General features: G+C 32.3%; 1 protein-coding gene across 1 annotated transcript; it reads left to right on the forward strand.

The window, feature by feature from the left end:
* The first annotated feature begins 2434 nt into the window (after positions 1-2434).
* Positions 2435-14271, forward strand: LOC116121925 (MADS-box protein SOC1-like). The gene is made up of 8 exons (XM_031407830.1): positions 2435-2985; positions 3083-3267; positions 9161-9242; positions 12975-13036; positions 13146-13245; positions 13377-13418; positions 13499-13552; positions 13838-14271. The coding sequence occupies exons 2-8, from the start codon at positions 3086-3088 to the stop codon at positions 13949-13951; spliced, it is 636 nt and encodes a 211-aa protein (XP_031263690.1). The 5' UTR covers positions 2435-2985; positions 3083-3085; the 3' UTR covers positions 13952-14271.
* Positions 14272-15640: the final 1369 nt, after the last annotated feature.

Genomic DNA, 15640 nt, shown 5'->3' on the forward strand with positions numbered 1-15640 from the left:
TGAACCAAGCTCGAGTACCAAGAGACTCGGCTTGGCTCGGCTCGTATACATCTGTAGTGGGAGTTGAAGTTACAGTGTCAATCTGTTGACACGTTTGGGTTGTGAGAGAAGATTGTGAGATTGGGTTGTAAACGTAGCATTTTTCTAAATTAATATACTAGATATTTAGCTATTGATGAAAACAAATTATTAATTGTTTATATTATTATTTACTTGACGAATTAATCATTTTTTATTTTTAATAAATTTATTTAATTAATCACATCTTCAAAAGCATTTGGTACACTAAAAGTTGCTTATTGCTTAATACCCCCTCGCGTCATTTCAGATCGAAAGAGGGGATTGCCGACGAATTTAGTGCCCATCCACTGAATCCTTTTTCTGGTACCAAAGACCAAGGTTTATATATATATATTTATAAATAATTAATGTGATTATTTTTTTTAAGGGAGATATGTATTACATAAATAGCAGTTCGTCATTTTGGTATTTATTTCCTTTTTTTCTTTACTTTTTATTTATTTATTATCTAGTTAAAATTGTTAAAAGTTAAAAATTAATAATTTTGAAAGAAAAAAAAAAATATATTTTGTAACTACATATTTGGATGACATGACATGTGTACATCATCTTAATTTTTCCTTTTTTAAAATTCATAATGATCGGTCTTAACGAAGCATATATATTACAAAAATTGATTATATTGGTACACTATATTTATAAGAGGAAAATAAACTTAATTTTTTATGCATTAATTTTATAAAAGTTTTGTATTTTAGTAATTTTAACATGTTTATTTACAAAACAGATAAGGATCATTATATATGATTATACATGCAATATACAACTAGTCTCGTAAAATAGGAAGTAAAATAATTTTATGCTTTTTATTTTAGTGCGCTAAAATTTGATTGACGAATCTACACTTTTCGAACAAGCAATGAATTGGCCTTAACAGGTTTAGGGAATATTAATGTCAGTGAGTGACTGTCATTTTAGAATCTCTATGCTCAAGTCAGAATGTCGACTCATGTTATATACTATGATTTTTAAATTTTCTGTTTCCATTAACTTCATGTCATATAAATTAATATGAAACATATAATAAAATGTAGATTTGAGGATCTAATAATGATTTTTTAATTTTACGTTTCCATTAACTTTATGTCATATTGATTAATATGAAACATATAATAAAGTGTAGAAAATTTGAGGTAGCTAATTTATTCTATGTCTTAACCTTAAGGGGTGGGAGGTTGCCCCCCCCCCCCCCCCCCCCCCACCCCCCCCCCCCCCCCCCCCCCCCCCCCCCCCCCCCCCCCAAAAAAAAAAAATTATAAAACGGCAATTTAATTTGTTTTATGTGCTTGGAAAGAGATGGTGAAGATGTGATGATTAAAAAGTATGAAAAAATAAAAAAAAAAGCAAAGACTCCAATGAACGATGGGAATGGGACAGCTTATAAAATTAAAGTCCACGTATACTCTTTAATGTCTTTCTACTACCATAACACCATGCCAAGTGGCTCCGTCGTGCATTGATTTATCAATTTATATCTTGTCATATTTGGGACCAAGAACATATAAATCAACGTAATTTTAATTTTTGTCACTCAATTGATTGAGACATGTATCTTATTTTTTAAGGTCGTTTATTTTATATTTATAAGGGCAGTTTAATTTTATCTAGAGTTATTTTAATTGTTAGAAAGTATCTCTTGATATGAAGCGTTAGAATAAACAATTAATGGTTGTATTCTTAAAAAGCGATTAATGAGAATTTCTCTTGCTTAAATTATTGAATTAAATTCAATTATAAAGTAAACTTTAATTTAATATTGTCAACTTTTAAAAAAAAAAATTGCACATAATATTTTCTTTAATGTATGATAAATTAACACATGCTTATACATTGTATTAAAAATTGTAAATTATAAAAGAGTAGTAACATTAACAAGGAAAGCCTAGTTGAAGGGCAAAGTGGTCCTAACAACCCTAATTAAATAGGAGAGAATTAAACAAACCTAGGCCCAGGCTCAAGCTGGCCCAGCCACATAACATAACAACTAATTTCATTAAATTTATTTATTTTTGACCAATCACAAACCCATCCATCACATCCTTCCAACCAAACCAGAAACTACATTAACTTTAGTAATTAATTAAGCCACAAAAAAAAGCTTAACCAAATTAATTAAACAAACATAAAACTAAATTCAGTTTCCATTCGTAGATGCGACTGACAGATGATGTGTTGTCATACATTTATTGGGTCCTTACGCAAGTCCTTGTACGATGATGTTGACAGAATTTTATTCACTTCAGCAATTTTTAATGCTTCTTTTTTGTGTGTCTTCACCATTTTTCTTGGACTCAACATTATTTTAATCCATTTTTCTGTGTTAGTCTTTCTTTATATTCTATATATCTTCATCTTAATTTTTCCAAAACAAGATATGCTATGAATTTATAAATAAATTTTTATTTCTTTATCTATTTTTATTAAACTTTATATAGAAATTATCTGTTATTCACTTTGATTATGCTTTTCTGTTCATTTGGGGTAAGAACTTGAGAGCTTGAAAGGGAAAACAGATAAAGCGACTCCGACATGATGAATAAGGAAAGAAAAACAGCAAGCTAGGCTTGTGGTCTGAGTATAAAGGGAGTGAGTCATCAAACGATCAAAAGATCCTCTGCGTTTCTGCCCCTAGGGTTTTGGAATTTTCCCATTTTTGTACCGTTTTCATTCCTTCCCTTTATTTTGTTGTCGGGTTGTATGGATTTTTCCTTTGGTTTCTGGGTTGTAACCATTTCCTATAAAATCTGAGACCCTCTTGTTGCTTCCACCCATAATTTTTTCTTGAGTTTTTTGGGTCTTCTAAATCTCCAGGAGATAGTTTCTTTCTGGGTTTCCGGTTATTGATTTTTCTTGTAAAAACTGTGCTTAAACACAATCTCTCCGGGTTTTTTTTCCAAATTATTGGTGAGATAATTTTAGCATTTCATGATGATTGGAGATTTTTATGATTAGGGTTACTTGAATCTTTGTAACTAAGTTTAATTCCATGTTTAACTACTAGGACATGGTGAGAGGAAAAATTCAGATGAAAAAAATTGAGAATAATACAAGCCGGCAAGTGACTTTTTCTAAGCGCAGAAATGGACTGTTGAAGAAGGCTTATGAGCTATCGGTTCTTTGTGAAGCTGAAGTTGCAGTGATTATCTTTTCACAGAAAGGAAGAGTCTATGAGTACTCTAACTCTGGGTAAGTTTATCAAAATCTTCCGATTCTTGATCTTATTTTCAGTATCATAACTTGCACCAAAAGCAAATCAATGCGTGCTACTATCGACTAAGTATTAGTTTTACTGGTTGTGTGGTGAAAGACTAAGAGTACAATCACCGTTTTAAGCTTTAATTGTTTGTCATATTTCATGTCTCTCTTTTTGGCCTGATTCGTATCTACTTCTGATAAAATTTTATTCATTTGTACCTTTTAGATTTGGAAAGTAATTTTGTAGATTTGCAGATCTCAATTGCGGATTTTCCTCTTTTGACTACCTCTTTGCAGCGCTCTTAGTATATTTCTTGTGCAATTCGTGTTTGATAATCATGTTTGGGATTTGTCGTCTATATAATGACAGATTTATTGCCTTGATGCTCTTGTAAGTACTATCTTTCTGTGTCATCTTATATATCTAGGGTTGGCAAAAACTTCTTGAAAAATTGGCCATGTCCACTTCCTTGGACTGTGGAGTATCGGAACCAGCCAAATGTTATTTGGTTCAGGCATAGGATTTTTATAAAACCATTTTATTTGTTAATAAATTGTAAAATCTACCTCTAACTTTGATACTTAGTAATTTGAAATTCACATTAATTATTAATTAATGCTATTTTTAGTAGGAACTTGCAACATGGCCTAAAATAGTGAAACATTAGATGGGTTCATGACCAAAAAAAGAAAAAGAAACGACTGCATGGTGTCTCTCGTTTTCTCTGCAACTTATGTCTTTATGGTGTATTTTTTATTGTTTATAAGATGATTTGTGTGCATTTCTGTCACAATATATATTATCTAAAGGCAATTGATGTTCGAATTGTAAACTTTTTCTGGTTCTCATATATTTTATGGATAAAGATTTCTTTGACAGATAACTTTGCTATATATCCACTCTCTTTTATATTCATTATCAAATCAACTAACTAATTGCTGAGAAGGAAATACAAGATTCTCATTTGGGTGAGTTATATATATACATGGAAAAAAACACTGACTTTATAGTTGCACTGAAAGTTTTGAATCATTAGTATTTGAATGCATATGTGAAATGATAATAATTATTTTTCATACTAGATCAGTTATCTTGATGTGGTTGAAGTTCTTGATTCTTTTGTAGAAAATCTAAGAGAGACACATGTTCATTCATCCAAGTTTTTTCTTGTTGATCATAACAACTCAATGTAGTGAGGTAGATATTCTTATCAGTTATCACTTGCCTTTTGATCTTCTTTTATTCATTTTGCATAAATATTTGCCTAAAGTTTTTGAACTTCTGATAAATGCCATCATTTGGTTTATAACCGAATCATGCGAAATCCGACTTTGTACTTATCAAACATAAGCAATCTTTGCACATAAATACTAGTTTTCCATTTTGAATTCTTGTCACATAATTTGTGCTTCATTTATTTGATTAAATATATGTTTATGACTGCTTAGCTTCCTTCTTAACCCAATGACTCCTGCCTTTTATCCACCTAAAGTGTAATTTATGTATCATAATACACTTTTCTATATAGAATTAATAACAATGATTTCAATTTATGATTTGTAGATATCACAGTGTATGTTATATTAATGCATTGACAGCCGAAGAACAACTTCTATGTTCATTTGAAAAGCTCGTCATAAGTTGAGAATTGAGAATACCTTGCCAAATATTGTCCACATTCAAAGTTCATGCAAGGCACACATTCAACTCTTGGCTTATTTATACCCTGGCTTTGTTAACTCATCTCCAACTACTAGTTTTGATAATTTGGGAATTTGGTCTCATTTTCTTAGTGGCCCACAAATTCAGACTGTTATTTGGTATCCTCCTATGAGAACTTGGATCAAAGTCAATATCAATGGACTATCCAAAAGCATCCCGACCTGGCAGCTAGTGGGGAAGCTTTTAGGAACCATGTGGGAAAATTCATGGAATGTTTTGCAATTCCTCTAGGTCACCAGACTTCATTCTACAATGAGATTTATGCTATTATTTCGGCTATTGAAATTGCCAATTCTAAAGGATGAAAATTTTTATGGTTAGAAAGTGACTTTTCAGTCGCTTTAAGTTGTCTCAGTTCATCACCTTATCTTCTACCTTGGACTCTGCATAATAGATGGTTTAATTGCATACATCTCTTGAGCAAAATCACTTTCTATCACTCACATATCTTTAGAGAAGGGAATGGTGTTGCTGACAAACTTGCAAATATGGGCTTCCAATGTTAAGACTTTATTTGGTGGAACTATGCCCTTACTGATATCATGGCATCTTGCATCATCAAACTTGGGGTCTTCCTCATTATCGATTCATTTAACTTTTATCTTAAGAATTTTATTTGTTTATACATCATGCCACCTCTTGGCTTCTTATTACTTGGCTTCCTGTTTTATCTCTTTTCCATTAAGGGGTAAGGCTCATATGTCCCCCCTCATCTTGTTATATTCTCTTCTTCTTCTTCAATGATATTTAATCCAAAAAAAGAAAACTTCTATGTGTTAATGGCAAAAGATTCTGATTCAAGAAATAAGCTTGAGGGATTGATTTGGTTGATATCTAAATTACAGTTTTCTATCTTGTTGGAAGAAGGATGAATTATTTATTGTCTAAAGTTTGGTTCAATTTATTTTGTTGATTGTTAAAGTTTTCTATTTTATATTGTCAAGGTTAGTTTATTTATGGTTAATAACAATCTTAGTAAATGGGATTTGAAGAAATTTGGTGTCCTAACTTCATTTTAGGTTCTGGCCAAATCAAAATATTTATGTAGTACCAAAGTTTATGGAAGGTTTCCGGTTAAAAAAAATTTCATATTGGTGATTTTCTTTTTTCGTTTTTTAGTTTCTTTACTTTACCTGTCAGAGTTTAAATCTAAAATTTTTGTGGATTTTAATTTGCACTTACTAATCAAAACCAGACTTGTTCCTATTAGAGCTTTGATCCAAGTTTCCACATAATTATGTTTCATCACTTCAATCACAAATCAACGTTTCCTTAAATTATGTTTCTTCACTTCAATCAAAATTCATGATATACCTCTAAATATATAGCCAAACAGTAAATTAGCTGCATTGAAACAAGAAAAGGAAACTTAACAAAAGAAAAAAAAAAATACCTTAACAGTAATGAATAAGATATTTGAATAGCTGAACATGGTACCTTCTTGTCTGCTAACATAAAACTAGCGCACATCTTGATCGTACATCTTTTAGATGATTTAGTTTTTCTGATTAAGCTCAATTAAGTTTTTACATTGTCTTTTATGGGAGCTGTAGAGACACAAAGGAAACTGTTCTACAAAAGAAGTATATCGTACTTTGTTTTCCCAGAAAATATAAGATTTAAATGCAACATTTAAACTCTTGATTCAATTGGAGAGGACTTATTCCATTCTTTGAGATTTTTGCTTATTAATAACTTTTACATTTGCACCACCATGTTTTTTGTCTTGGTTGGAACAATTAAAAATGTAGAGTAAGTTAATTATATTATTGGTTAGCTTATTTGCTCTCTGTCCTTATATATAACTGCACATACCCATTTCCCTGTCTTTGAAGTCAGCTTCATATGGCCATTGAGTGTATCTTCTTCACTTTTCGTATACTAAGAATCTTCTAGTTTTCTTTACTACTTATGGTTACCACATGATATTTACTAGGCTAATGTATTGACAATGCCTAGATACTAGAGAACCTTTTAGATGCCAACCTCATGTGTTGAAATTTAAACTGTTTGCCTATATAGTAATTAATATGGATTCTTGGTATTATGCTAGATTCCGACATGTGTATCCTGCAAATAGTAACCTTTACATGCTAGACTTCTCCAAAATGTATATCTTCCTTCATTTCAAAATAATAATGTATTTCATGTTTTAATCATAACACTATCAGCACATTCATAGCTATGATGTACGAACATAAAGTAGAAAGGTTTAAGGGCAATCTAAGTGCTTCTGCATCTCTCTCAATGTTAGAATGTATTGGTGCTGCATTTTTTAAATTGATGCAAGCAAACATCTAGTCACTTAATTCATTCAAGTCGCTGTTTGGATCTTATTGCAAGTTGTGTGGATAAAACTTGTATGAGAACTCTGGAAAACTGTAGGCCTTATAGTAGATTGAACAACTACCATCCCTTCGTCTTGTGTCTTAGTTGAGCCCCTGCAAAATTTTTGATATTTGGCGAGTCAGTATTTAAAAAAAAAAAAAAAAAAAAATTTCTCATATTGCACAGCCTTTTTCAAGAGAAAGTTTAGCATGCATGACATAAAGCTTGTGTTGAATCAACAAAAACATTTAAGGGATGCCCATCCTTAGTGTTACATGGAACCTTCAGCTGGGTTTGATATGCAATTTTTGCTCTTTGGGGTTACAACTTGGCGAGGAGAGTTTCTCATTAATTTGTCTTTAATTTCCATATTTTCAAAGAGGAAATTTCAATGTTATAGTCCTTTTAGTAAGTTATAGAAGCTCTCATTTAATGTTGTTAAGGGTTAGTTTAGTTTATGATTTGGATAAAGGATCAAGATAATGTGACTTAAATTTTGTGATACATGTGAACTGTTCATCTTTGTTGATCCAACAATGATAAGAGAGTGTTGAGTTGGTGACCTTGAACGTTATTTTATCACTATTGGGATCAACAAAAAGATGAATGGTTTACAAAGGGTGTCAAAACATAAAGTCGAATATTGAATTCATAGTATCTCATAAATAATTTTAAGAAAATTTATTTGGTTGGAGTGTTTTTTAAGCTAATGGTGTTTTTTTAACAAGTTTGAAACTAGACTCCAACCAAATCCTTTTAAGATAAGGGATATAAATGGTTATTTAATTGGTTGGAGTTTTTTTTTAGCGAGTTCAAATTGGAGTCAATGTTGAACCCTTTTAAGATAAGGAATATAAATGAATTTAAGATAAATTTAATTAGTTGGAGTGCTTATTTTAGCTAATTTAAACCTGAAGTCTCTGTTTGAATTTTATAATCTCCGATAAGGGAATGAGGAGCTCTTTTAAGACAAGGGAAGCCAATAGTTGAGAAGAGGAACCCTTTGAAGATAAGAAAGTGCTTTTTTAGCAAATTCAAAACTAGAGTCTTTGTCGAACCTTATGATTTTTGGGAAAAATGAAACAATAACATTTAACCAAGTAGGTGCCCATTAGTGGAGGCCTTTGGTCATGTAGTTGCCCATAAATGGAAGCCTTTGATCATGTAGGTGCCTATAAGGGGATTTAAATGCCAGACCCTGTGGGAGCAAACTATGAACTTAAAAATTCAACTTACCCCTATTGAGACTTGTTTGAGTGCTTTTAAAAATATTTTTTGGAAAATTAGCTCAAAATTTTAAAAAGAGAAAGAAAAAAGTGAAGCTTTTTAATCCAACAGTAGATGAATATTCTATATGTTGTTTTTACATATATTTTTCATTATTCTAAAGCTAATTAGGGAGAAATATACATTAAGATTATATGCTATTGTACTTGTGGTTTGTAGAGGCTAGTTGATCATAAAAATGGAGTCCCTAAAGGAAATTAGATTCAAGTCTTGTCCGTGAATTTGGTTGATGAAAGGGCAAAAGAGCAATGTTTATCTTTCCCCTAGCTGTGAGACTAGCTACTTGACATGTAATTTAGTTAACTGAAACTGTATTTAAATGCAGCACTTAATAATAGCCAGAATGGTAAAAAATAGTCCATTTTACAGATCCAAAGGAGGGTTCTTTTAGCCTTTTCATATGAGAACACAGAAGCATCTCAAATTATGTTTAGTATATTAACTAAAAAAGTGACCAATTAAGTTTACTCGCATTCTGGTTATGTTATTCGTTAGAAATTTTTTTAAATGTATGTGTTGATGAAATTTTGGTTTTGAATGCTTCAGGATGCAAAAGACAATAGATCGATACTTCAAACACACAAAAGAAGTGCTAGCTAATAAGCCTGAAACGGAAGAATACATACAGGTTAGAAATTCATCTTTGATTAAGTAAATTCCTTTGTGATGTCTTTAAGCAGAATTGTGTGTTGTTTGTGTATTATAAATAAGACATGCAAAATAGTTCTTCCTGAAAATAATACTTTGATGGAAAAGCAGTAGTCAGAATCTCTTGCATTTTCTTTTTAGGGGTAATATTAGAGTTTCTTAACGAGGGGATAGAACAATGTACACTAATTCTCTGTAACTTTCATTCAGCTTGTTGACCAAGAAAGGTCCTGAAATCACATAATGAAAAATGCTTTCCGCAGTCTCAGTTTGGGTTGTTGGAATTTGGGATATGATTTGCAGCATCTTTCTTTACCCTGTCTAAAGTGTTGCTAAATGATATAATAGGGTGGCTTCAATTTTGTGATCATGTCCTTGCTCGATCAAGTTGTTTAGGCATGGCAAACTATGCTAGTCATTTTTTAGGTTGGATTGTTGAGGATGCTTTTTATGTCTCTGGTACTCTTTGCTTATCACATGCCTCTTTAGAATCCAAATTTTATCAAAGTACACAATCTTGTTTGTGGAGAAAATTATGTGCACCTGTAATTTTTTCTTTGGATTTGTAAGAATAAATTCAAGTGAAGATAAAACTTAAATTTCTGTTATAAAAGAAATTCAACTTCTGGAAATGAAAACATTGGATTCTAATGTACACTATATTTATATATTGGTAAGTAGTATCATTAAAAGAGAGAAAGAATGTACAGAGGGGCCATAAAAACTGACCATCCTACCTCAGGATAGACTTTGGGATAAGAACAAAAACACAAGCCTGATAGACTGAGAATTTAATCTTCTCTTGTTTGTCTATCTTAAGCACGCAAATGATAGCAGATAAAAGGAGAGGAGCAAGCAAAGGAACACAAAGACAAAGACATCCTACCACATGACATGTCCTAGGATACGATTAAAAAAAACATAAACAAGACAAAAAACAACAATACACAACCTCATTCCTACCTTTGGACAAGCCTTGGGTTAGGAAAACCCATGTTCGTCACATGTTGGTTTTGAAGATAGTCATAGGTAATCCCTAAATCTCCGCAAGTCTTTTATTGGCCATGGAAGATTTCATTTTGTTGAGGTCCATAGCCTATCTCTCACCATGTTCCGAATGTGGTTGTGAATTGTCCAAGCATCCATAAAATCCCCTTTAAAAAATCTACTGTTCCTTTCCTTCCAAATGAAATCGACCATAACACTTAAGCATAATTTAACTATGGCATACTTGAGTTTGTTTCTCTTCCAATTCATGGATAGTGAATTAACATAGTCATGCCAAGGCACCTCCCTATAACCAAGAGAGGAGACCACAAGAACACAACACCAAATGGACTTTGTGAAAAGCACATGCAAAGAAAAGATGATCCAAAATTCTTGGGCTGATTTACAAAAACAACAATATGCATTTTGAGTAATACAATACCTCATCAATTTTTCTTTGGTGCTGAGCTTTCCTTTAATAGCCATCCAAATTGATTTCCTAAACCACACAAGGTGGTGCCATTTCACTTTACTTTTCCTTAATCTCATTTCATTCCAAGCCTACTTGATTGAAAAACCACTAGCCATAGAAGGTACCCATATAATTTTATCCCCTCTCATAGAGGGATTAAAATTCAGAATTTTTTTTTTTTTTTATTTCCATTGAAGCATAAGAATTTGCAACTGGCCATTTCCACTCCCCTCTCGCACAAATCTCACTAACCTTGACATCTTGGGGGAGGCCCGAGTTATAAATAATCCTAGCCCCATATTTAAGACTAAGAGGGCCAAGAGGATGCCAATTATCATGCCAAAGATGAATATGCACTCCATTGCCAACTTCAAATCTAATCATCAACCTTGCCATTTCCCCAAGCTTCAAAATGTTTTTCCAAGTCCAAGAACAATCATGAGGGATAGGGATTATCCAAATGATTCTATTCTTGATAAGATAAGTCTTGACCCACGAAGCCCAACTCGAAAAATAACTAACAAGGGAGAGATTCCATGAGTGATGCATCATGACCACCTTATTCCACTCTTTTGTTCTCATGATGTCAAGACCTCCCTCTTCCTCAGGAACACACTCCTTCTCCCAAACAATCTTGGCTTTAGTCGTTTTCATTTCCGATCCGGACCAAAGAAAAGCCTTTGAAGAAGCCTCGATCTTCTTATGGACCTTAGAAGGAAGAATAAAAATGGAAGACCAATAGACTTGAATACTCTATAAAATGGACTTGATAAGAACAACTCTATCGCATAAGATAAGAATCTACTTCTCCAAGAGTTAATTCTAGCAAGGATCTTGTCGATAAGTGGTTTGCAATGGCATGAGGAACTCCCAAATATTGAATTGGAAGCTTCCTTTCTCTAAACTTTATAATCCTCAAAAAGTCTTCTTTTTCTTCTTTGGAGATACTCAAACAATAGAAATTGTTAGCCTCCAAACCCGCCCACTCCTTGAACTTACCCAAAGCATGCTCAATCATCCCAATAGAGGTCACATCTGCATGACTAAAAATCATAAGGTCATGGGCAAAGCAAAGGTGAGTGGTATTCTCCAAACTACACCTAGGATGGAACTTGAAGTTAGGGTTCATAGCCATCTTACCAAGAATGCAAGAGAACACTGCCATCACAATCACAAAAAGATAAGGGGAAATAGGGCTCCCTTGTCTCAAACCTCTAGAACTCCCAAAAGAACCCCATAGTTCACCATTAATAACAATAGAGAACTTAGGAGTTTTGATACACATCTCAATCCAATGAACAAGTTTTGAGGGAAAACTATACCTTTTGAGGATCTCTAAAATGAAGTCCCAATTCACCAAATCATAGGCTTTCATTAAATCAACTTTTAAGGTACACCTTTTGCCTTTAGTTGAATCTCTCTCATAATTGCGAACCAACTCTTGACATAATAAGATGTTGTCCCCTATTTTTCTTTCTTTCACAAAAGCGGCTTGGGCGGGGTCAATGAAACCCGGAAGAGAGCTCTTGATTATATTGGCAATGATCTTGGATATACATTTGATAAATCGTATTGCAACATTAGTAGAATTTTACTCATCAAATTCTACTGATATTCTCTATATTTCACATCTCATTATAATACAAGTGGAAATAAATGGAGTGTAGTGCTATAAATATTATTTATTAGAAAAATAAATTGGACTCATAGTACTGTCAAAATTCTTATGATATCAAAATCAAGATTATTAGTATTTAGGAGTAACAGATAAAATCGATAATTAGACCATCAAAAAAATGTGGAACATCTAATTATAATATCATTTGCACTAGATTAAGTCACTTATCAGCATCTGCACGTACACATTCCTATTCTTGAACATTATGTCAATACTGAAAATATGTGCATGATAATTTTCACATGTAACTATGCTTTGATAAATTAGAGGAATATAGAAGCTAGCTATGAAATCCACAAGTTTTTCTAATTATGTTCATTCTGAATATTCAAATGGTGTAGCTTTCTGATGTCCATTTGAATAATTTGAAGGATGCATTCTCCAGAAATCAACTGATATGATTTAAAACAATGCTCTTGGTGCGGCGAAAAGGGAAAAAAAAATTGTTGTCTCATCATCTTTTTCATTCATTAGACAGCTTGCTTTAAGCGTTGAACTAATATAAAGCTTGTAAAACCTTATAATTAATCACATCCGTTTTAAGGGTTATTGTTGCAACAATTTTCCACATGCAGCAGGTGCAGCTTGATATAGCAAAGATGGTGAAGGAGATTGAGCATATTGAAGTTTCTCAACGGTTCATAGCTAAACTGATACTTGCCCTTCAATCTACATAGTAGTTGCTACATAAATTCTTCATTGAAGTAGTAGATTTTTCTGAAGTTCGAAATATATTGGTGCCTCAGGAAGCTTTTAGGGCAAGATTTGGGTTCATGTAGAGTTGAGGAACTCCAAGACATTGACGATCAGCTGGAAAGAAGATTGCGCAGCATTCGAGCAAAAAAGGTAATTAATGGCCTCAGCTAATACATGGATTTCTTCCATAAAACTTTTATTATGTCTCAGTGGCCAAATACTAGTTGTTGGAAAATTGTCGATTGAAAGCTAATAACCTAGCAATGAAACTTTTGTTTCAGGCTCTGCTGTTTAAGGAGCAGATAGAGCAACTTAAAGCAAAGGTAACAAGTTCTGTATTGTACACTGCTTTATTAGCATTTCAATGTGTATTTATGCACTTTTTGCTTTCATTGAACTACAGGAGAAACTCTTGTTGGAAGAGAATGCAAGGTTAAGTTCAAAGGTGAATCTTAAGGTATTGTTTTAGTTGATTGAGCTTTTATGGTTAAGTCTAGTTGATTAACACAAATAAGTTTGGTGGTCTAAAACACTAGGGATATGAAAAGACTCTTTCTACTGAGATTACCAAGTTCTAACATTTATTAGTTGCCTTTTTATGATGAACGTTTGAGTAGCTTGTAAGAGTAGTGAGGTCATTTATTGAGGCTTCAAGTTAGTTATTTAGGGTAAATAATGACTGATATTGCTTGGAGGCAGTATAAGTACCATGTTTAACAGTTAATACTTTTAATGTGCAAAGCCATGGCAGGCATCAACTCAACAGAAAGGTGTAACCCATAAGAGCCAAAGCTCCCAGAGTTCAGAAATAGAGACTGAATTGTTCATCGGACCAACTGAAATACGTTTCCTTTAGCCAGAAATTCGGTGCATGTGAATGTGATCCTCTCTCTGGACGCCTACTGTCGAGATGTACGTGAATTGTAACAAAGCCCCATTAATCCTTTCAATTGCCCTTCCGAATTATTGTGGTATGTATGGTCATCCAATAAACCACAGGTAATGCATTATAGCCCTGTCCATCTTTTGCTTCTTGTCAGATGTATTCATAATTCTAGTGTTGAAAGTGTTTCAAACATTAATGCAAAAGCAGATTTCACTGTAACAATCTACTTACATTTATAATTAACACATGTATTTTTGAACAATGTATTGTACACAATGTTATATGCCTGTAACGCCTCACTTTTTATTTTTTTTAATTTGTAAATAATTAAATATAGCTGCTTCCTTTTCTTTAATCTTGCTTAGCATTTTCAAATGCTTCTGATCTGAGCAAAATCACATGGTAGTCTTTTGCAGAAGCACTTCTAAACTTTGTGGGAATGCTTCTTCTAAAAGCAATACGCATCTTTCATTGTCCCCGTAAAGGGATTTAGTTTTTCTAATAAAAAACATTTTATAAAATAAATAAAAACAGAAAAATGCTTTTGGAAAAAAGGGTTTTATTTTTCAGTAGCTAAGTCAAATGAAAATTAGTTCTAAATAATTACCTTAAAGTATAGTTGTGAATATAATATCAAATCCCAGTTTCATTGGGCCTGGCATGAGCAGGAAGCGGTATGGACCTGGAGTTAAATAGTTAATTGTGGACAGGACTTATCACTGGACTGAAAGACAGACGAAATATAATTGCAATCCTGGAAACCTTACTCAGACTTCAGACACTCAGAACAGAACCGAACGATTGTCGTATTATCATTATGACCAATTACTATTATATAATAGAATATCAAACTTTATTTTTGAAATTTTGTAAGCCCATCATCAAATGATTCATTGTTTGAAAATAATTTCTTAGTGTTTGGTATTTATAAGAAATAAATTGCTCTATTCCCAAGGAATATAAGAAAATGATATATGACCATGGTGTCCGAGCTAATTTACGCGCACCTCAACTAATTTTTGAGACCTTAGAATTTCTGGTCAAGTAAGAATTTCAATAGCTAACCCTATAAGCAACCGAAGAGAAATTTAAACTTAAGATCTCTTGAATAATATACCTAAGAGTTCTTATCGAACCACTCGATCATCCAAAAATAATTAAATGAAATAAACTTTATACATAAAATTGATAAGTAGATTATTCTTTAATCACCTAACAAATGTATAAATGTCAATTAAGTTTAAGGGAGAACGACATATTTCCACCCAAGGTTTGGCGAAACGACACTTTCCCATCCATCAAGTTTCAAAATGACACTTTCCCACCCTTTGTCAAGTTCTGTTAGTATTTTCTATTAATATTTGACTAAAAGACAAAAATACCCTTAAATAGTTTATTATAAATTAAAATTTAGTTAAGTGAAAGTCTTTACTCAAGTGTAAAGATACTTTTTTTTTCCTTTGTTTATTTAATTAATTAGGAATATTAATTATTAAGATTTTCTATATTAATTAGTAAAAATGAAAAACATTATATTAGTAGATTATTGAATAATAGTGATGAGATATTTATGACATTATAAATAAATAAATATTAAGGTTAACTTTAAACAATTTTATAGCATTACTTTTAATTTTTTAATTTGGGTTAACTATTTTT

This window comes from Pistacia vera, unplaced genomic scaffold (assembly GCF_008641045.1).
Source record: "Pistacia vera cultivar Batoury unplaced genomic scaffold, PisVer_v2 Contig129, whole genome shotgun sequence".
Classification (NCBI taxonomy): Eukaryota; Viridiplantae; Streptophyta; class Magnoliopsida; order Sapindales; family Anacardiaceae; genus Pistacia; species Pistacia vera.